Source organism: Pseudorca crassidens, chromosome 16 (genome assembly GCF_039906515.1).
Source record: "Pseudorca crassidens isolate mPseCra1 chromosome 16, mPseCra1.hap1, whole genome shotgun sequence".
Taxonomy (NCBI): domain Eukaryota; kingdom Metazoa; phylum Chordata; class Mammalia; order Artiodactyla; family Delphinidae; genus Pseudorca; species Pseudorca crassidens.
The window spans coordinates 31,729,102-31,751,876 of NC_090311.1; the positions used below are offsets into that span (position 1 = coordinate 31,729,102).

At 41.6% G+C, this 22,775-nt stretch overlaps 1 protein-coding gene across 3 annotated transcripts in view; it reads right to left on the minus strand.

Annotated features, from left to right (window-relative positions):
* Window positions 1–4,179: 4,179 nt before the first annotated feature.
* The window catches only part of ENTPD1 (ectonucleoside triphosphate diphosphohydrolase 1), a 111,690-nt gene continuing 93,094 nt past the window's right edge, over window positions 4,180–22,775 (minus strand). For all 3 annotated transcript variants that reach the window (XM_067709887.1, XM_067709886.1, XM_067709888.1), the window contains exons 3-10: window positions 18,992–19,109; window positions 16,210–16,360; window positions 14,072–14,231; window positions 13,154–13,393; window positions 11,640–11,906; window positions 11,110–11,226; window positions 9,165–9,302; window positions 4,180–6,963 (exon numbers count right to left, since the gene is read on the minus strand). In XM_067709887.1, the coding sequence (XP_067565988.1) occupies window positions 6,757–6,963; window positions 9,165–9,302; window positions 11,110–11,226; window positions 11,640–11,906; window positions 13,154–13,393; window positions 14,072–14,231; window positions 16,210–16,298 (1,218 nt within the window). In that variant the 5' untranslated portion in view covers window positions 16,299–16,360; window positions 18,992–19,109 and the 3' untranslated portion in view covers window positions 4,180–6,756. The remainder of the gene's footprint in view (window positions 6,964–9,164; window positions 9,303–11,109; window positions 11,227–11,639; window positions 11,907–13,153; window positions 13,394–14,071; window positions 14,232–16,209; window positions 16,361–18,991; window positions 19,110–22,775) is intronic.

Here is a 22,775-nt window from a genome sequence, read left to right on the forward strand (position 1 = left end):
AATCTAAAAAATAAATAGGCAAGTGTAGCTGTGGTCCTGATTCTTCCTGCAGCTTGAAGAGGGGCCTATAAAATATGTCCCACCTTCTTTCATGCAAGATGCATCCTTCTGTTAAGGACCTTAACCCTCTATGTACTTTACCATGTTGCACCATGCAATGATTCTGCCCACTTTCACCATTTGACTGTTGGTAAAAAAGTATATTTTACTCTTTTCCACTAAGTTTGAATCCTGTTTTATCTCTGATTATAATTAACACTTGTTTCTGCAAGATTAGCAAAATGATGACAATTGACGAATTCTGTAATGGGCACATGGATGTGTATTGCATTATTCTACTTTGTGTTTGAAAATTCTCATAATAAAAAGTTAAAAATAACTTGTTTCTATTTAGACCTCTCTGTCCAGATGATAATCGAAGAATATATCCTTCAAATGGATTTAACTGCAGGAGACAGAGCAGATTCACACCATATTCTTCACAGGGACTTCCATCTTCATGCGTATTCCTAAAAGGTGGTTCGGTTGACTAATGTAAGGTAAAAATCCAAGAGGTACAGAATAGCACAGAAAGTCATATTTTTAAGCTACTGATTATAAATATGTATGCCTGTATACTGATGAGCTTTAGAGAGAGCGTTATGATTTACCATCAGAGAAAAGTTCAATTGGTATTGAGTCGTTCACTTTACAAACAGCCCACCATTTACCTATCTTTGCCCCTTTTTCATTGTTACTTGGCCAAAAATCATTTCATAATAGAAAATTTAAGTTGTATGTCAAAAGGCAACTTGTGTTATTACAAAATGAGCCATCTACATTTTTTAACATATTTAAGAGTATTTATAAATATAAGGAAACTAACAGTGTGGAGCATATATAATTGTTGCTTTTTCAAAATCAGAAATCTAATTTATTGAGGCTGTACTTTTAGTTACATATGCTAATGAATTGCATTTCTGGTTGTAAACTTTGTAAAAAATAATTTCCTTATGATTCATTTTTTTTCATTTTACAAATAATTCTTGTGTGCATATGGCAAGAGATTGTAGCTTCTACCCAGCTGGCTAGACTACAAAATCACAGTATTTAAAACCCATCAGAACTCTTTCATCCTTGGTAGAGTGACAGCAAAGGAAAAAGCTATCAGAGACAAAAATAATAAGAAACCAGCAGAAATTTTAAAGAACCTTTAAAGGTTGCATGTAGGCGTGCATTATGGATCGCCTTCCAGCTCTTTCCCACAGGGTTCTACCAAGAGCACACAGGCAGTAACTGAAGGCTAGGGGCAGGGTGAAGAGCTGGGAGAAATCCCTCTGAGGCACACCAGTTCTTCACTTGAGTGCCAGGCAGTGGCTCCCCAAAGGCAGAGCGCAGCACAAACAGAAAACTCCTGAGGCACAGAAAACTGACAAAGGAAGAAACACTTGGGGGTTGTTGTGTAGCAGAGGGAGTAAGCTTTGTAAGTGGCAGTCGAGCTGGCCCACTGTGGAACAGGCTGCCAAATGAAGCATGGCAGTCAGGCAGTAGATGGCCACTTATCTGAGAGCCATTAGAAGGAACTCCATGGAATGGGAAAGTAATCTAGATCTTTGATACCCAAAGTTTGGTCCCCATACAGTTGTAGTGGCATTACCTGGCAGCTTGTTAGAAATGTAGAACACCTCAGCCTCACCCCAGACCTACTGAATCATTTTTTATTAATTAAAATTAAGTAATTTTTACTTCAACAAGACCCCTGGGTAAGTCATATACACATTAACTTTTGATAAACATCACCTTTTAAGGTACATTCTAATCCTTAAAATTCTACTTTCATAATATGTACAATCAGTTCCCATGCAGTGAGCTCTGTTGAAACTAAATGCATGGTCCAGAAGGGAAAGTTCAATGTGGGTAAAATCAAAGAGGGCTTCACTGGGGAGTCAGGAGTTGAGCTGGTCCTTACAAGCTGGAGGAAGAGGATGGTCATGTCAAGAGATAACATAAATAAGGATACTGATGCAGAAACAGTGGTATGGACCAGCCCAGAGATAACATAAATAAGGATACTGATGCAGAAACAGTGGTATGGACCAGCCCATCTGGCAATGGAAAGAGCGATTAACTAGGACTGTTACCTTAGTTCCTGCTAAAATACCCCTGAGCCCAACTTTTCAAAAAGAGATAGGTCACATATCTTGTCCCCAAGAAGCTTAACCCAAATACTGAATAGAATGGTCTGAATGCTCTAATGGAGGCCCAGGTAAAGGGCTGTGATAGCACGGGGAAGAAGCAGTTTATTCTGACTTAGAGATTTGGAGAAGACTTCACTGAAGAAGGGTCATTTGAGCTGAGCCTTAAACGCAGAGTGGGGCAAAGGTGCTCCAAGTTGAGCAAATAACCTGAACAGCTCTGGGTAAAGAATCAGTCTACCTTGGCTAGAGTGTAAGGAACATCAGAGGGTAAAGTGGGATGTAAGCCTGGGAGAGCTTATAGGCATGGATCAAAGGGCCTGAATGTCTGTTGGAGAGTATGACCTTATTTCATAGGCAATAGAAAGTCACCAACAGTTTTAGTTGAGGAGCAATGTGATTAAGCCCACTTTTTATAAAGATTAATCTGGAAGTAATAGTTTGGAGACAAGCTTACTGTTCCTGATATCAGGTCTCTACTGGGGTGATAACAAGAAGATTGTAAAGGGGAATCAAAATGAAAAATGCTGCAAAGGCAGAATGGGCAGGTCTTGGCCAGGACAGGCCCCTGTCACTTCAACATTGATAAAGTTGATTCTGATCTTGGTTACTAGAGGCAGTGGTGGCATTAATCATGATAAAATGCAGGAGGAGGAGCAGGTTTAGGAGGAAGGGTAGAGTTCAGTTTAAGTCATCCTAAATACATACTGTTCCCTATCTGGCTCACATGACTTTCCTCCCCTCTCTTCTTAGAACTTCATTATAAGAAATGATGTTGTTTCTTAGGTGACTGTATCTCACTTCTCATTGACTAATCCATGTTCTCTGCTATTCATCATGCAAAAGGGATATAAAAATAAAAAGTCAACTCAGATGCTGATGACAGTGGTGCCATCATTATATCATCGATTTAAATTTAGAAATTAAATTACTTAAACTAGAGAAATGCAAAAAGTACAACAATGCTTTTACCACATGCACAGTCCTTAAATGCCACTTTTGAAAGAGAAGGCTTTTGGAGACATTCCTTTCCCTTTTATTAAAAAATCCATTATACCTGTGATAAAACCAATTATGTTCAGTTGTATTAGGTTCTTGTGCAAATAAAAACTTGGGTAGTTAACTATACACTGTCCTAAACATATAAGGAAAATAAATAGATGGTCTCTTAGGAAATCTATCATTTTAGAACGTGAGACTAATTTACGAGCTGCCAGAGCACCCTGATTAAGGCTGTGAAAAAAAGTTGTAATTGATGATGTCACAGAAGAAATGACATTTTTTAAGAAGAACATTCTTTGGCAAGATAAGTAGATTTTAATTTGAAGAAAACGTACTTTATGTTTCAGTTAATGAGACGCTGTGGTAGATTGAATCGTTGTGCCCAATGTTTCACGAATTTTCTGTGTTAGAATTAGTTATTCATGTCCTTTGCCACATGACTCTGCCATTCCTCCCAGTGTTTCTCCAGCTCCCTAATGTTGGGCTTAGTCATATGACTTATTTTGGTCAGTAGAATGTGGATGGAAGTGACAGGGGCCTGTCCTGGCCAAGGCCTGAAGAGGCATCCTGTATTTTCTCTCCCTTTCTTGTGCCCCTACCACTCATCATGGGAACATGGCTCAGGAAGCCACCAGACAAGGAGAGTGGGAGATATATGGAGCAGGCCTGAACCAGACCTACCACCGCAAGTAGATATACTAGCTGACTTGCAGACCCATGAACATGAAAAATCAATGTTTATTGTGGTAAGCCACTGAAATTTTGAGGTTGTTATAAGAAATTTTAAAAAATTATAAAACTAGCACAAACTGAAAGAAATACCTGGCTAGCATAGGCTAACTATGAGCAACTTGTTCTAACAAGATAGCAACTATTAGACTCTGAATCAGAGAGGAATGAGACCAATTTCAGTGAAATTCAGCTCATCTTTCAAACTGACAATAAATGAGAATATGTTTTAATAGTAACGTTACTATTATATGGTAAACTTTGCTCTGTGAGCTATTAAGAGACTAATCTTTATTTTAATATTCAAGTTTACATTTTGACCATAGAATATAAGCATCCAATTATCTTGTATTATCTTTGAATCCAGATTAAATTTCCCAAAGGTCTTTCATCAGGCATCTTGGCCTGAATAATAGGCATCTGTGTCTTCACAAAAAAGGCAACAAAACCTGAGGAGTAATGTGAAATTCTGAGCTGGGATGTTAAAAGCTTGTTAAGAATAATGTTAAACTTCATATATAATAAATAATAGCAAGAATGTTATAGCATCTATAGCTGTTTAAAGAAAATTCCCCCCCTCAAGAGAAAGACAAAGTGTTATTGCCTGTGTCTTTTTAGCTGTGAATGTACTTTTAGACGTGTGCTATTCAATATGGTAGCCACTAGCCACACGTGGCTATTGAGTACTTGAAATGGAGTCCTGGTTAGGATGTGCTGTAAGTGTAATACACACAACAGATTTCAAAGACTTAATATTAAAAAATATATCATTAGTAACATATATTAATTACATCTTGAAATGGGTTCTAGGTACCTTCACCATAAGCATCTTTGCCATTGACATCTCTGCCACAAGCACTTCTGCAACAAACATTTTCGTCGAATAACTAATTGGCTGTAAGGCAAATTCCCTGTGAAAGATAAAATAACTGGTTGACAGTTTTTGGTTTGACAGTTTGGTTTCAACTGGTTGAAATATGTTAGCATTTCTTCCAGTTGGCGACATTATTGATGGCTTTATCGAGCTGGCATATGACAGTGATTTGCCCCAAAAGTTGGTTTCTTATTTTGAAACACACTACAGTGGAGGAGAAAGAGACCAAGGTCCTGGAAGGTGCAGAGGTGAATCCACATTTCCCACACAACTTTGGAACCATCTGTCAATGGACACGTGACAATATGCCAAGAACAAACAACAACCGTGTAGAAGCTTTCAAAACACAACACAAAGCTCAGTTACAAAGATGCCTCTAAGTATTTGGAAACTTACATCGCTCTTTACGAAGGAAGAAATTTTAGCAAAAAAGAAAAAGTACGATGCAGAACGAGGAGACAAATCAATGAGCAAAAAAAAAAAGTATAAAATGCTATGAATGAAAGACTTGGAAGACAAGTGCTTAGATACAACCCACAAAATAAAATCAGTTATGTGCACAGTATTGCCATGAATCAACACACACTTTAAATGTACTCAAATATTTTATATTTCACAATAAGTCTTGAATTTTGTTATTCGTTTCATTATGTCCTTTTAATTATCCCTCTTTGATTTTCCATTATTTTATCTTTTATGGCAAAATTGCTTTAGAGCCAATTATTTGCAGTGAAATGTTTGTGGCAAAAATGTCTATGGCAAAGATGCTTAAAGCAAAAGTACCTAGAACCGGCAGCAAAACTTGCAGATGTGGTTCCTTGCACATTTTGTTGTGTAAATACCATGACAACAAAAAAGGCATGCCACTCTTCACTAATGCAACTCTTTCACTAAATTAAACCCTGGGACAGTAAGATATGGCATGGCTTTAAAACTCAGTGAGCATCTTTGTGGTGCAACCGGTTAGCATGCTTGGCTACATGGAAATGGTTGATGGTTCAAGCCTACCACAGGATGGTCTTATCCCCAGCCAATAATTTCTTAGTGATGAAAATATTCTGGAATTAGCTATTGGTGACAGTTGCACAACATTGTGAATGTACTAAATGCCACTAAATTGTATATGTCATAATGGTGAATTTTAGGTTATATGCGTTTTACTGCAATAAAAACAAAACCCCAATAGATGTGTTGGAGGATGCACTTTCCTGACCTTGTGTTGTAACTGTATTTTTCTTCCAGACATGTGTACACCTACCAGATAATATGCCCTGATATTTGAATGCCTATGTATATGTACAGCAGCTTTTTAAATGATCTCTGGTCTGGGTGTCCCACTCTGGCATTTTGGCATCACCCAGGAATATGTGACTTACCCACATCCCTCTTTTGTCTTGGATTAACTATTGGATTAACTGCACATCCCATAAATTCCTTTGTAGGACTCTTTCGCCCTAGCACATACTTGCCTAGACTAGAAAATTCTCCCATGCAAAGGGCAGGCTGGGCATGGGATATGTGTCTGTCTTCTCCAAAGGCATTGGATGGCTTTCTTAATAAATGGGAAACAGGAGAGAGAAAGGGTCTGTAAGACCACAACTGAATCAGTTCCCAAGATTCTTCTTTTAGCCAGGGCAACTTCCCAGCACAGGACTCAGGAGTCTCAGTTCTTCTGGATAAAGTCAATATTGTTCTTTTATAAAGCAACTATCATGAAAGGAGGCAGGTCTTCAAGAGCTACACAAGCACAGAGTACAAAAGAGAAAGGGGGGGAGTTTGGAGAGACTCACAAAAGAGACAATGTCTGCCAGGAAGTTCTTGAGGCAGTGGGTGGTAAATACCTCCCATGGAAAGGCTTCAGCAAAAGCCAAGGAAGCTTCATGCTGGTCAACACTGGCCTTGTACACCACTGTGGAGGAAAGTGCTCCCTGGGCAAGTTTTCTTCTCACTCCAGCCAGCAGATTTCAGCTGTTCCTGCTATACCACGTCTTTCCAGAAATACGAAGGCTTGTGAAAGATAAATATGCCTATTACGACCACTATGACCAGGATCAGGGAGAAGAGGACCATGAGGAAGACATATGTGGAGTGGGAGAGAGGTGTGGACAATGGCTCTTCAGATGGGATCATGTTGGTCAGGTTCAGCATGTAGCCCAAAGTCCACCCGACGCTGGTGCTCCGGACCTGCAAACAGTGGGGAAAGTCTGTTGTTTCTGGTCCGAGGATTAAATGAGCTTTCTTGCAACCCTATCCATAACACTGAGCAACCAGGAAGTGAGAGCACCATGTTCAGTTCTCTAAATGGATTACTTTTATATTCTGAATTGGGAAGGCGGCTGTGGGGAAAATGGAGCAGGAGCAAGTGATTAAGAAGGAGAGTGTGGGGCCTCACTACTAAATTCCCCCAATTCAGAAGAGTGTGGGGCCTCACTACTAAATTCCCCAAATTCAGAGAGGAATTTGGGGAATGACGGCTCAGTTCTCCTGCCTAGAAGAACTTAATTTAAATTAGGCCTTTGGAAATTTGCATTCTTCTTTTGCTGTTTGTGTGAATGTGGGTGGCTGGGGTGGGGAAGGGGGGGTGGATGACGGGAAGCGGGCAAAGGGTGAGAGAATAATGACTGTCCCTGGCCTTGTGTATCAATGTCAGGCCCAGGAATCTCATCCATATGAAACCAGGACTTCTTTTATGATTCAACTAAGGAAAAATTGGGGAATAATCCCAGCAAGTCAGTCTTACTTGACGAAAGATGAAAGACTGCATATGCATGAGAAAGGATTATTCTTAAATAAAAAAACATTTTCCAACCCTGCCATCTTCCTAGGAATATTTTCAAGTCACCTCAAAATGTATTGAAATACAGGTAGTCTATGAATAACAAAGAATTGTGGAAATGTTTCTATTACATGAGTTGTATGTGGTCATGGTAGGAAAATCATGAAGTACAGATAATACTAAAAAAGAAAATAAAAACCACCTCAACTTCATCATTCAGAAGTTGCTGCTATTATCATTTTGTGACATATCCTACCAGTCCTCTCTGTGCATGTTTTTCACATAAAAAATGGAATTAAATTGTATGTAGAATTATTCACTTAACAATTCCTTGTAAACATCATCCCATGTCTCTTAAGGGATTTCTGCAACATCATCACTGACATGAACTGCCTTATATGTTCACTTTTACTCACTTTGTTCAATTATTTATAAATCCTAGAAATGGAGCAACTGGACAAAATGATGTACATGTTTTAAGGCTCCTAGCTCATGTTGCCAAAACAGTCTTCCCAATGGTTATGCCAGTTTACATTCCAACCAATACCATGTGGAATGCTCCTCTCCCCTAAACCTTTACCAGTACTGGGAATTAATAATTTGTAAAAAGGCCCATGTCCCTTTATGGGGAATGGAACCATATCTGACTGCCTGTGTCAAGGAAGCCTCCAGAGTTAGAGGAGTTATCACTTAAGGTTTAGAAATAATGGATCATAGATTGGAATTCAAAGAATATAAATCACTAGGTAAATTTGACATAGACATATCTCTCAAACGGACAAACTGTGATGGAACGGAAGGAAGACTGGGATGTTAAAACAAGGAAAAGATTTTAATTAGCAAAGTCAATATTGATAAGAGTGTGATGAAACTAGTATCTTTAAGGCTACTACAGCCCTCTGCTGCCTCAATGCTTTGTTTTGCTTGAAGTCACCATATTTAATAAAGGGGTAAATTGTTTTTGCCATTAGTGGATATGGGTTTAAAAGGTAGAGAAACACTGCTCTTGATATTTTTCATCAAGCATGAGTGTGCCCGTGAGTCTCGCTGCCGATGTAAATGTTGCTGTATGCCTGGAGGTAATGCTATGGTAATGCAAAGCTATGGGCTTGCGTCTTTAAGGCTCACGCTAAGCCTGGCTTCTAAGCAAAGGCCCCCATTCACAGCCACTCATCTCATTCTTCACAGCGAGCTTTCAGATTGGTGAGTCTTGAAGCTACAACCAACAAGGCCTTAACCCCTTGTGACAAACCATGATCATCCCTCTGGATTCACGAAGGGGCCTTTAGGATGGATGCTGAAGTCAGCACGCAGAATCACTGTGGCTGTTGAAACACTGTTACATTACTTTACTATCTCATTTTTTGTTTTATAAGGGGTTAGTCACTGTTCTGTGAGCAGAAAGGCGAGGCTGAGAATGCAAGTAGCCCTCCTTAGACAGGATATCCACAACTGGCTGGTCAACATTATCAGGAGATGCCATCTTGGGTTAGAGGTGAAGTGGTAGGACAGGACATCAGGCCAAAATTAAATCAGGTTGACTCCTACCTCTTTTAAGCCCAAAGCTGCTTCAGTCACTACCACCCAACCTCCCCACAACCTAACAAACCTTGCCCATGAAGTGAATATCCTTCCAGGACTCAGCTGTAAAATGATAGCCATTCAGAAGAAGAGCGAGGATGTAGGTGCCAGAAAAGCAGTATTCACTCAGGTACTTCTCCTTCACTTCACCAAAGTACATCTGCAGCTGGAAGTGAAGTGAAGAAAACATCATACTTGGACAACAACAGGCACTTCTCCATAGCCCTCATGTTCGCTATTAGAGCTGATCAAGAGAGGAAAAAGCCCCAGCTCACATGGGCCTGAGAGTTGGCCCCTGCAGAGAGCTTTGGGAGTGGTGCTGCACTCCTTCAGTGGGTGCAGGGGTTCACAGTTTAGGGTCTGTTAAGCAATCTTTTCCTCCACAGGGTTCTATGAGACACTGATAAGTGTTCTAGGAAAAAAGTAGTTTCTGTGGTCTGATAGGTTCAACAACACTGAATTTTACTGTAGTTTGCCATCCCTTGTGAAACTTGAGTTTCACAATCACATTAGCATATTAAAAACTGTGAAAAATCTTGCATGAAAGAAATCTATTAATCTTTGTTTAACCAGAGTTTTCTGTATGCTCTTGACCAAAGTCTTTGATTTAGAGCCTCTATAAGCATCTTGAAGAAACAGTTTCATAACAAGCCTTGCCCCTCAGTTAGGTCTCTGGACTAGCAGCAGCAGCATCCCCTGAGAACTTGTTAATCCTCACCCCTGATCTGCCAGTGCAGAATATGCTGTTTAATATGACCCCCATATGATCACATACGTAGTAACATTTGACAAACACTGCTCTGGAACCCAGTTTAGGAAGCATTTTGTTCAAGAACCCGAGATGCTCGTCTTTCTCCACAGATCACCACTAGCTGCAAAAAGCCTCCCCTGTTTTGTAAAGTGCTGAGGCATATTTGAGCTGCTCTTTCCAAAAGCCCTGAATACCCTTCCTTCATGTTCTAACTCAGACAAAATACTTAGAGAAAATTTCAGGTGTCCAGGCTCTTGCACAACCTTCCTTCCTCTGTTGTCAGTGCCCACGAGAACAGCCTTCATTTTTAATTAATTGCATATCTTCAGAATGAAAGCACTGGTCACTTTTGCAATCTCTCTTAAAATCACTCATTTTAAGTCACTTTTGTCAACTTAAAACAGCTGCTGTTTTGAGCCACTCCTAGGTGATCTGTTTTTCTAAATCAGAGTAGACTCCATATCCTTCTCTCACGTCCCTGGAAACTTTCATCAGGTAGCACTGGATCTTGAATGACTCAGTGCCTCAGACAAGAAAAATTTTGGGCTTCAGATTTATGAATAAGTAGGAGATACCTTGGACCTGTCTGATGAAAAAAGGGTCTTACCACAATGGCGTCTGTGGCAGATTCTGTGAACTGCCTGTCTTCCCTGGGAGTTGGGGGAAGGAGTGGGCGACAATGTGCTCAGCTCCAGGAAGTAGCTCATGATGGATCTAGGGCTCTAAGCCAGTCATAAAATCCTGCATCCTGCTTTCCCAGCCAGTCCTGGCCAATGAGATGTAAGAGAAAAGACTCCTAGGAGCTTCTGGGATAGCTTTTGCTTTCCTATAAAAAGGAACAGATGGATCCGGCGCTATCCTTCTTCTGACCTCGAACACGGCTGTGATCCCTGAAGCTACACCTTGCTTCCGTGAGGAAACAGGCCTAACAACAGCTGAAGAATGGCTGAGATAGTCAGGCTGCCCACTCCATGCCAGCAACTGACTACTTCCGGACTTCGAATTAGGTGAAAACAATAAGACCTTTTTTGTTTAAGCCATTGTATGCCAAGTTATCAAGGAATGCCAGTGAACTTACTCTTAATTGAGTGTACCATCTAGGCTTCTCTAACATGAGTGCTGGATCTTGGTCACATTAGCATGACTTGAAGAGCAGACTCACATCCTCCATGCTGTCAAGGGCAGAGAGCAATGGTAACAGATGCTGTTTCTAGTCACTTACCTCTTCCCAAGGCCGAGAGCAGAACTTTTCCAACGTGCTAATCATCTTTTTATGAGTTGACTGTTCCTCTGATGTAAGGTTTAAAAACTCCATCACATAGTAAAAAGCTGAAAATGCCTACAAGAGAAAAATGCTGAGTTTGGTGCAATGTCCAACACAGAGGGACACTGATTCACTCTCCAGAAGGCCTAATGACAGTGCCTGGAAATCTCTGATGAGTAAATTATGGATCAGGTGATATTCCATCCCCAACAGCTGCTTCCTTCCTGGAAGGGGGTCACTTTGCTGCTGACATGCATTTCTGAGCCATCTGGTAGCTAATTTTCTCGATAATTTTAATGGGAGAGTCAGGGAGAAAGAAAGATGGGGAAAAAAGAAGAGGAAAAGTTACAAAACTCCCATCTTTTTTTTTTTTTTTTTTTGCGGTACGCGGGCCTCTCACTGTTGTGGCCTCTCCTTTGTAGGCATATGTTCTGTAATTTGCAACCAAAAACCATTGTAACAAATATATCATCATGTCACAAACTTACCCCAAAATTCCCTTGGAGGGGTGGCAAGAAAATCCCATTGAAGGAACAGCTGGAGTAAGGGCAGTAACTGGTGTTAAAGAGTTGAAGGATGCTTCGCCGGCATTGTTGATAGTTTCCAGTGCCACGGATTTCAACTTCAGGGAATGGAAGAAATGGAAAAGTTGCCTCAAATCTCCTGGTGCAGGGAGCCTCATAAAGGTCACTCATGTTCATTTTCCTCCGGTATCCAGAGTGAAAGCATGGGTCACGGATGGTTCCATTTGTAGCCTGAATAGAAAAATCACTTGAAGGCATCATGTGCAAATGCTTTGAGTACAAAAGCACCAGTCTGACTTCAACAATGTGTAGCAATTGAGAAACAGCCAGGCACTCAGCACTGGCATCCATATGCCCCTGCGCTGCCTTTTTTACCCTTGGGTAACAGTCATATTTGTATAACAGGCACCAGAAGTGGCATCAGATGTAAATGAACTTTTGCTATTCACAGAAAGCTAGTATCGTTGAAGCTGGGCCCAGAAATTCCATTAGTTTGGAATGGCCCCTAGCGCTTAGTACTAATCGCGTAGGTCAGAAGCAGATCCACAAGGAAAACTCTCAAGGTTCTCAAAATTCCGAGCCTAGGGTAGTTCTCTGGGGGTCTGCCTATATCCCTGGCCCTACCTCCAAGCCGAAAAGCAAAAGCTTCAAGAGCTGGAAGTGCCTCAGATCACTTAAGGCAGGAGTATCAAGATGATTTTCAACCCACAACCCAGTATGTTCATGAGAAGTAAAGGGGCTGCTGTGGATGAGAGGCTTGGTGGAAACTTAGGGCTCACTAGGCGTCTCTCAGCAGCCCCTCCTCCCATGGCAGTCATCTTATTGATAGTGTTTCTGAGAACCAGAGAGCGAGCTTTGGAGGAAAGCAGAGAACTGGTTGTCCTTTCAGTAGAGACAGGGAACAGCTGGATTTGACATCCTTGCTCTGTGTTTGTCAGGATGTGCTGGTACTTGCATGATTTTGAGTATGTTTAACTTTTCTCGCCTTCAAAACGCAAAAAGTGTCTAGGGACAAGATTTGAAGTGTTGATCAATAAACTCTGCATTTTCTCTGAAGTTTTTTTTCTCCTCCTCTCCAGGTTGTTTCTAATAGCCTTGTTTTCTGCAGTTCGTAGGAAATGGAGATTGAAAAGTGGGAAAGAGCTTAAAAACTGTGTGCACGCGCACACGCACACACACATACACACACTACTGTAGCATGTACTTTTCATTGTCAGCCCCACAGGGGTGAGAAATTATTTCCAAAGAAAGGATTTGAGTCATGTCCTTGGAGACAGTGCAGTAAACAAACATAGGAGGTGGTGTCTGGATGGGACAATTCACAGGGGTTGACCAGATGTCGTTAGATATCCTGCCTGAAAAGGTTTGGAAAGTACAGTAACCAACTTCAGATCAGTTACTGAAATAGAAAGAGAAAACGACGCGGGGGGCTGGTGGCCCAGTTGTGGGGAGGGTGGTCTGGATTCAGTTACACTCGCCTGAAGGTCCTTGGACAGTTTCTGCAAGAGGGCTTGATCCTTCCCATAGCACAAGAAGCTGTGTGTGTATACACCGTAGTTCTTGCCATAGAGGCGAAAGTGCAGAGTGCTGTTAGAAGACTCAGTCGTTTCGTTTCGAGGCACAAAAGTGATTTGTGTAGAGGCTCCCCCAAGGTCTAAAGCTCCATAGGTTTCCTGAGTATCGCCTTCACTTGGTTTCAGGTTAAACCAACTCAATTTCTGAAAGACAGTACCGACACCAGTGGTAGAAGGATCTGGACATCCCCCTTTTCATGCTATTTCTTGGACTCAGGGACTTCCTAAGGCAAAGGAGCAGGAGGATAAGGGTGAAACAAAGCTCACCAGAGGTTCCTGAGTCTGCATCAGATCAACAGCAAGAAAACAGGGGCTTCAAAGACATAGCTCAGACTGCGGCAACATAGGAACAGTTTACAGACACAAGATCTGGGGCCAGAAAGACCCAAGTTCAAATCCCTACTCATTGGCTTATTAGCCATGTGACCTTGGGCAGAATAATTGCCTCCTCTAGGCCTCGATTTGAGGCTCTAAAATGAGAGAACACCTCATATGGTTATTCTGAAGATTAAGTCAAACAGTACATGAAAAGTGCTTTGCATAGCACAAGACACATGGCACTACACAAATGTTAGCTATTTTTATTTTTAATGATAGATTAAAAAATTTTTTTTCTGTATCTCTGTATATGGCTTCCTTATTCTCCAATAGTGAGAGTTCTTGTGAGAGAATTATACCTCTGGTGACCCCTGCAAATGTGAGGGTAAATTAATTTGTTCATTTATCCATCATTCATTCTGTCTAGTGATCCAAGTACTGCCTGAGATATCAATGGCATTGACCCACAGGGAGCCACCTCCACGGATGCTGTGAGACAATCACCTGAGTGAATCTGCCCAGCAGATAGTTGATAGTAATCCAGCCATAGGCACCTTCCTCTTGGCCAGTGATGATTCTGGCACCCTGGAAGTCAAAGGGGTAGCTGCTGATGCTCTTTGCCACCGCAGCCAGGATCTTGTCTGCCAACCGTTCATTTTCCATCCTGCACAAAGAGCTGAGGTTACTGGTTTTGTTTGAATAACTATGACTACCCATTGCAGCCAGAGCTTCCAGCCAGTTCCCCTAGGAAGTGAAGCATAAGCTCACTGCAATAAACAGAAGGATGGAGCTGCCCACACATGGCTGTCTGAGAAGCCCTCCTTTGGGGAGGAGCATAACTACTCTTTTGGCCCCTCTTCTCCAAATCCAGATCCTTCCAGTCCCTACGTAGGTTGGTCCTCTTAAAATACCATTTTCATTGTTGTTCCCTGGCTCCAAGAAATTATCAGAGTAATTTTAATTGCTGTGGTGGTGGTAGCTGGATATTGTTTGATCACCAAGCCTAGAGCTGATGTGTGCTACATTAGCCATTGCCGGTGGCTTCAAGCTGCTTACGTAGCCTCAAGGCTCTGCTTGAAGTTTTTAATTAGGGCTCTAGCAGACACCAAGCGGAAAACGTCCTGGGACAGATACCCAACCTCAGTTGGTGCCGGAGTGGGGTAAAAAATCTTTCTCATATTCTGCCTTGGTTTTTGGGTCTGAGACCTTGAGATCTAAAGAAGAAATCTTGCAGGGTTGTCACAATGAAGATGGAATACAATTGCTTCCAAGATCTAGGCAATATAATACTGAGAGTCTCTGGGTCAGAAAATGCTGCCTTCCATCTGGCATTAGACCCCAGTAATCTCTCATTTGAATGGCTTCCTTACCCTATCAACTGGCCTCCTTGTCCCTAGTTCTCCTCTCCTCCAATCCACCTCTCTACCACTGGCACCAGTTGTGTAACATCCTTTAATGGCTTCCCATTGTTTCCCAGATAAACTTCAAACTCCCTAGCATGGCCCACAAGGCACTTTGTGATCTGAATCTTGCCTTCACAGAATCCCACTCAGAATCCTGGCTCTACCACTTGCCAGGTATGTGACCTTTGGTGAGTTACTTAACATCTGTACACCACAGCTTCCTTAATCTGATTAATAATAGTTAATAATACCTGTTACTTCATAGAGTTACAGTGATTTAAATTAAAGCACAGTGCTAAGAACATAGTAAGGGCCCAACAAATACAAGCTGCTACCATTACTACTGTCATTATTAGTATTAACTCTATGTACCCTACGTTCTATCTATGCAGAACTATCTATAGTCCTCTGAACATGCCCTGATCTCTCACATATCACTCCTTTGTGCATCTATTAGAACACAAGATCCAGGAAAGCAGGGACTTATGCCTGACACATAACAGGTGCCAAATAAACATAGGTTATGGAACGCATGATGTCTGCTCTGCCTGTAATGCCCTGCCCCCTCCCCCCACAAGTCCTTCATGATTTGGCTCATGTATCCCCTCCTCTGGTGAGTCTTCTTGACCTCCTCCCATTCTTGGCAGGGACAAGTATGCTCCCATAGCAGCTCTGAGCACTCTTCTGTCAAAGAATTGGTCGCCCTGTATCAAAACCCTGATCTTGGAAGATGAGTCACCTACTTCCATGTCCTGGGACAGAGCAGGCAGTCAATACAAACTGAATGAATGAATGAACAAACAAATGAACAAATAATGCCCACAGATACTAAGTGGTGACCAGCAAAGATGTGCTAATTGTGATGATTCGTGTCTCGGGATGCCTGCGAGTCTCCTCTGGCCCTCCTCCTCCCAGATGTGGAATTGCTAAACCTGTAGCCCCAAATCCCAGAGTAGAAGGGCTCAGTCTTCCTCTCTTTGTGCATCACTCCCTTGAATTCCCTGTGGGGAGATGAGTAAGAGGCCTTTTTTTTTTTTACCTACTTAAACTCCCATCATTATGCAAGCTAAGAGTTTGGGAATTTTACCCATTTACTGAGATTTTCTTTCCTAGGTGTGGACATTTAGCATGTCTAGAATTGGGGTGTTAGAGAAGTGTGGCGTTCGCCTATAACTCAGAGGCTCTAGCAACTGCCAAACCTATCTCCCTGCAGCTCTCAGTCCCTACAGGCTGCTATACCTGAGCAACCGCATGCCTGCCGTGGCTCCCAAGTAAACAGGTGTCTCTGTGTGCTGGGATGCTGGAATCACTTTCCTGGCTCTTTCCATGCACGCAGTCAGATAAATGTCTATTTCACTTAATTTCTGAGCAAATTCTGAGATTCCAGGACCTAGAGAAAGCAGACGAAAAAAAGTAGCAAGTAGAAGCAGATGAAAATTGTTTTTAAAAGTAAAGGACATATCTTCACATTATTAGAGAAAATACTGATGTTTTCTGAGAAAATGCAAGGAGACAATTTCTTTTTGTGATATCTGTTAAGTTTTTGTACTTAGAGGGTAACTCACTGAATCTAGCCTCAGTAGGATTTATTTTCAGACCTCAAGCTGGGTCTGTCTGCTGTTCAGTAATCTTGCCACTGGATGGCGCAATTTTCACATTTAATTGCATGCATAGCCTTCCTAAAACCAGGCTCTCTCAGACTTAAATGGGGATCTTATAGATAACTACTCTATATAGCTGTTTTATGACGCTTCTTCCACAAAGTTGTAATTAACAACACTAATTCCTAGAAGATGGGAAAGGCAAAAGATAACAGAACAAAAATTAAAATATGTACCAGGCACATGGGCTTTTACTGAAAAGACAGGAACAGCTACTAACTAACACTAAAATTTCTGCAGCAATGTTTCTTCCTTTGTTAGAAGAAACAGGCATAGAACCCATGTCTCCTCAGCAGCTTTTCTACTCTGATACCCTGTCTGCCTAGTAAAACTGTCCAGTTTTAGAGCTGTTTTAACTGCTGCTGTGGAGAGGATTAGAGAGCCAAGATGCTTTATGCTTTTTGAAGTTATTTAACAGTTAACAATTTTGGCTCACTTTAAGCTAAACATCTACATTTTCAGTGCTTTATAGTGAGGATTTGCTTTAACAATAAGTAACCAGATATCTGATCCATATCTCGTTCACCAGATTTTAAATAGCCTGTTTACTTAACTGCAATGAGAAAATCAGCTCCAAGTTATCAGCTAAGTGTTTTGACTCAAAAAGCCTGGCCTTCCATAACCGGTAGCTTTCAACTCACCTTTCTATTTAAATATTTGATTAGAGAACTCTATTTTTTTTTTTTTTTTTTTTTTTGCGGTACGCGGGCCTCTCACTGTTGTGGCCTCTCCCGTTGCGGAGCACAGGCTCCGGACGCGCAGGCTCAGCGGCCACGGCTCACAGGCCCAGCCACGGCTCACAGATCCCAACCACTGTGCCACCAGGGAAGCTATCTTTTGAGAAGGGAAAATTACTGCATTTATTAGGCCAAATACGCATGGGGATATGTGTCTCAGGAGACAGCTGCTAGGTTAACACCACAACAACACGTGGAAGAAGAAATGGAAGGCAGTGAATTATTAAATAGAAGTCAATAAAACGAGGGATTTGGGTTTTAAAAAATGTTTGAAGTACTACCTCAGAACTGATGGGGCCAGATTCTGAGGACATCAGGCTACTGGGTAGAACGACTTGCTCTCTTGGAAACGTATCCTATCTACAGCTTTCTTGATAAACTATGAAAATTAGTGGACACCACAGGCCACCAAACTAAAAGTCAATTATATTCTGGGGCCTAGTATACCTGTCTGACCAAAACTAAACAGTGAGTCCCTGGCTAAAAAGGCCAAGAGAGATGAAGGTCAGAAAGGTGAGAGCACGGCCGGGAGTGTTGGGCAGGAGGGAGCGGGAAGAGCTGCTTGCTGTCCACAACTCTAACTGGTCTTGTGACCTTAAAAGGAAAGTAACTAGGAAAAGACTTAATACGCAGTGTGGTGACTCAGAGTAGCAGGAAGCCTGCAGTGCGACTTGGAGGCCCAGATTCTTGTCCTGGTTCTGTTCCTCCTTGCCAGTCACTAGTCTTTCAGGTTTTTGCTTCCTTTTCTATAAAACAAGACTTCAGTGATCCACAAGGTCCTTTTTGCAGCCCTAAGGGTCTATGATTTGCCTGCCTATACAGAAGCTAAAGGCTTTTGAAAATCCCTTCCAAGCCATAGATTAGAGGACAAAGATTAAGAGCAGCAAGGCTCTGGATCCACCAGCCTCAACATCACCTGGGCACTTGTTAGAAGTGCAAATTCTCAGTCCTCATCCCAGACCTACTGAACCAGAAACTTGGGGGCGGGAGCGAGCACCTGTGCTTTAACACACCCTCCAGGTGGTTCTGATACAGGTTCGAATTTGAGAACCACTGGCTAACACATGGGTTTAAAGTTGGGCAGATCTTTGCACAGCAAAGGAAACCACTGACGAAACGAAAAGACAACCTAGTGAATAGGAGAAAATATTTGCTAATCATATGACTGATAAGGGTTTAGTTAAGTTTGGGCAGATTTCAGTTCGAGCCCCAGTTCCATCACTTACTAACTAGCTCAAGTAACCTTAAACAAGTGCCATAACCTCTTTCAACCTCAGTGCCCTCATTTTAAAAAAATGGGAATAATAATACATTCCTCAAAGGGAGACTGTGAGGATGAAATAACACATTTTCAGTACCAGGTGCATGGCACATAGAATTGTTCTGTTGATGGGAGTTACTATTACCCAATTATTTGGAAGTTTATCTTTCAAGGGCTTCATCATTAAGGACTGATTTCAGTACCGTTTTCATAATGATAATAAAGTAGCAATTATTTATAAAATAGCAACAATAGCAGCTCCGCTGCGTTCTCACTTGACTTCCCTTTTTCTCGTGTGTTTGTTTCACTTCCCACATGCCTCTCATGCCCACTGTCTCTCGGTCCCTTTTTCTTCATCTTACCTTTTACCTTGCACTCTTCTATCTGAGTCACCACCCCTGTGTCATTCTCCTTTTCTGCTGGCCACTTGTAGATGTACAAATTCGTGTGAGAAGAGCCCGCATCCAGCACAATCCCAAACTGAGGGCAAAACAAACCAAGAACTTATCAGCATTACATCATTCTTCTCTGTATTCAGCTTGCAACAGAAAGGAGACAAAGACATGGGTTTTCAAAAACACAGAGGAGAAAGTATTTTAATTCATAGTGGGGGTAGGTTGGGGGGGAGTGAGTGCCTGGAGTCGTGCTGATCATAAGATCTACCAGGACACCAATCCCTCTAGAACTATGGCTCTCAGTGCTCGTTGCACATTAGAAATATCCAGGCCTTAGCCAAGGTAGGGCCCAAGCACCCGTATTATTAGAAGCTTCTCAGGTGATTCTAAATTGGAGGCAAGATTCAGAACCATACACTGAAGTAGCCGAGATAATATAGAGGGAGTAGAACGCCATCAATCTAACAGTTCCCAAACCTGTATGCACATTGGAATCATATTAGAATCATCTGAAGAGCTTCAAAGGCTACTGATGCCCATGTCTGACCCCCAGATTTGTGATTTAACTGGCCTGGTATGTGGCCTGTACTCTGGAAAAGAGACATGGAAAATACTAAGTGTGCTTGTTTTTAATTACAAATATAACTATAAGTTGTATTCAATAAATTTTAAAAGATTTGTACTTTAACTTCATGCTTTTGGCTCTTAAGCGTAGAAGGCAATGAATGGAAGAATAAAGTAAGAAAGAAGGTGGAAGAGGAAAGGTAAAAAGACAATATGAGAAAGAACTAGGTGGTCAGAAGAGAAAGGAGAAGAACAAAGTCACCACATCACATTTCATGAGGGCATGACGTGCACCAGCCTAGTGTTGTGAGGAGTATTTTATAAGAATTATCTGACTTAACTGCTAGACCAGTACTATAAGGTACATACTGTTTTCATCCCCGCTATACAGATGAGAAACTAAAGTACAAAGAGGTTAAGTAATTTAGTCAAGATACAAAGTGATTAGGTGACGGAGCCTGGTTTTCGATCAGAGTCAGGCCTTTAAGTGGGGCACCAATTTGAAAACTATAGTCTGGACCTTGCTCCTCTGTTCCTCTGTATAAGGAGCACAAGGTCTTGGGTCTGACTCTGATCCAAATCCAGGCTCCGTCACCTAATCACTTTGCCCGAAGCAAGCATGTGGGCCCTTTTCTTTACGGGGGCATAACGCTGATTACCACAGGGAAGCCCCACTGTGCAGAAGGAGGCGGAGAATACTGCAGATGTTATGCAAGGTCAAGGATGCTCACACAGCAGCACAGTGATACTCCCTGGGGTGAAATGGAAGAAAACTTGACAGCTCAACAAGCTCTACGTTTAGCTATCCGCAGTGGTCCAGGGAGTTGAATTCTAATTCTTGTCTTCTTTTCTCCCTGGAGTTTTTAGGTTCTTCCCAGGTGATAAGACAATATGAGGGGATAGATGTAAAACAACTGCTGACTTAAGCATTATCAAGTGGCAGATCGCACTGTGAGGGCCACAGCTCAGATGAGCAGCAAGGAAGGAAGCTGCGCAGACTCCTCAGCAGCTAGGCTTGCAGTGAGATCAAACCAAGAACGGGCTTAGGCGGTGACCTTTGTGAGCAGACAGGGGTCTAACTGAGGTCTGGGGCCTTTGAACCTGTGGGAAACCTCTCAGGGTGGAGCAAAAGCCTCAGGCGTTACACGGCAGAAAATCCTGCTGTTCCCTAACAGGATTCCTGAATTCTTCCTGTCAGAAGATGTTCTAACCACAGAAGTATATGATAAAAGATAGCGAGGCAGCAGCAGCAAGAAGCCTTTATCTGGAATCAGGATGTTCTATTCTGTCTACTATGTTGACATGAAAGATACTCTTCCAGTAGAGCAAAGGAACCAGCCTTGCTCCTATCAGCCTGTTTCTCTAAGGCCTTACACAGTGAGGTGGTTGAGAAAGGAAAACTTTTACTACATTTCATTTGGCAAGTGCTTGAGAAGGGCGGGTAGAGCATTGACACAGAAATTGAGGGCATTTCCTGCTGTATATGGCAGCCTGGAGTGCTAACCTGTTGAACTGGAACAAATGTTCTTTGTCTTCCAAATGAATTGCAGAAGGAAAATTCGGCATCACTTGCTGCCTTTAGGGAAAGATAAAGCTTGATTGTCTGAAAATTCTCTGTTTGAACATTCGGGGAGTTTGCCTTTCATTGTCACAAACCTACAAGCATAATCACTTGTTTTTCATAGCTGGCCCATTTTAGAGCTAGAAGTTCATTTCATCAATCCTCTTATTTTATAGTAGAAAACTGGGTCCAGAGCAGTTTGACTTGCTGAATGGGTAGTAAAGATAGTTATACCTCACCTGATCCATCTAGAGCCCCAGGAGCCACCAGCTTTTGCTCTCTTTCCCCACATAAGCATCTTCCAAAGCATGTTCCACAGAGCACTAAGCCTGCAGGGACCTGAGTGAAGAAAGTTTCCCAGAAGTCTGGGGAATGCTGCATGCTCTCTCCCCATCGTGGGCTCACGAACCCACTAGGTAGTGACTGCTTCAGAGAATTCTAACAGTGGAGAAACCCACTTAACCTAGTTTAAACCAGCATCCCCCAGACTCAGCGATAACAGAATTCTGTTTTAAATAAAAATTCCATCCTATAGAAATGTTTTGTGAAATGCTGTGCCTTGTCATGCTATTACTCGTACCCAATGTTTCTCTGTAGCTCATATTTAAAACATTTCTAAAACCCCTATAAGTATGTCCTTCACATCAAAGAAAAATCAAAGATTTGAGTAGTGAGGAAGAGATCTGACATCTCCTTAATATTATTATTTCAATATGACTTTCTCTTTTAAGAGTACTATAAATTTATTAAGTAACATCTAGAAAATGAAAGGAAAAGGGAAAAAAAGACATTAAAGATTTCACCAACTAGCCCCAATATTCATTTACAGCATTATTTACAATAGCCATGTCATGGAAGCAACCTAAATGTCCATCAACAGACGAATGGATAAGGAAGATGTGGTACATATATACAGTGGAATATTACTCAGCCATAAAAAGCAACAAAATTGGGTCATTTGTAGAGATGTGGATGAACCTGTCATACAGAATGAAGTAAGTCAGAAAGAGAAAAACCAATGTCATATATTAACACATATACGTGGAATCTAAAAAAGTGGTACAGATGAACCGATTTGCAAGGCAGAAATAGAGACACAGATGTAGAGAACAAACGTATGAACACCAAGGGGGGAAAGGAGTTGGGGGGGATAAATTGGGAGATTGGGATTGACATATATACACTAATATGTATAAAATAGATAACTAATGAGAACCTGCTGTATAGCACAAGGAACTCCACTGTACAGTAGAAACTAACACAACATTGTAAAACAACTATACCCCGATAAAAAAAATAAAATTAAGGAAAAAAAAGATTTCACCAACTAGACATCACTGTTCTTTTTATTTATTTCCTTCTGGTCTTTTTTAATGCATGGTAATTTTTATATAGTTGCAATCATACTGTGTATAAACTTCATCTTAAGCTAGTTTTGATCATACACATGATTTTATCAACCATAACTGATCTTCATGAGCTATGCTGAGTGAACAGAAGCAGTGGTCTAGAAAGAGGGTCAACAGAAATGACCTTGCTTGGGTCATGAGACACCAGTGTGCCTTGGTGAAGATCTGGAGATGTGGGTAGCAACAGAGCCCGAGCTCAGGGAGACTGGAGGCCATG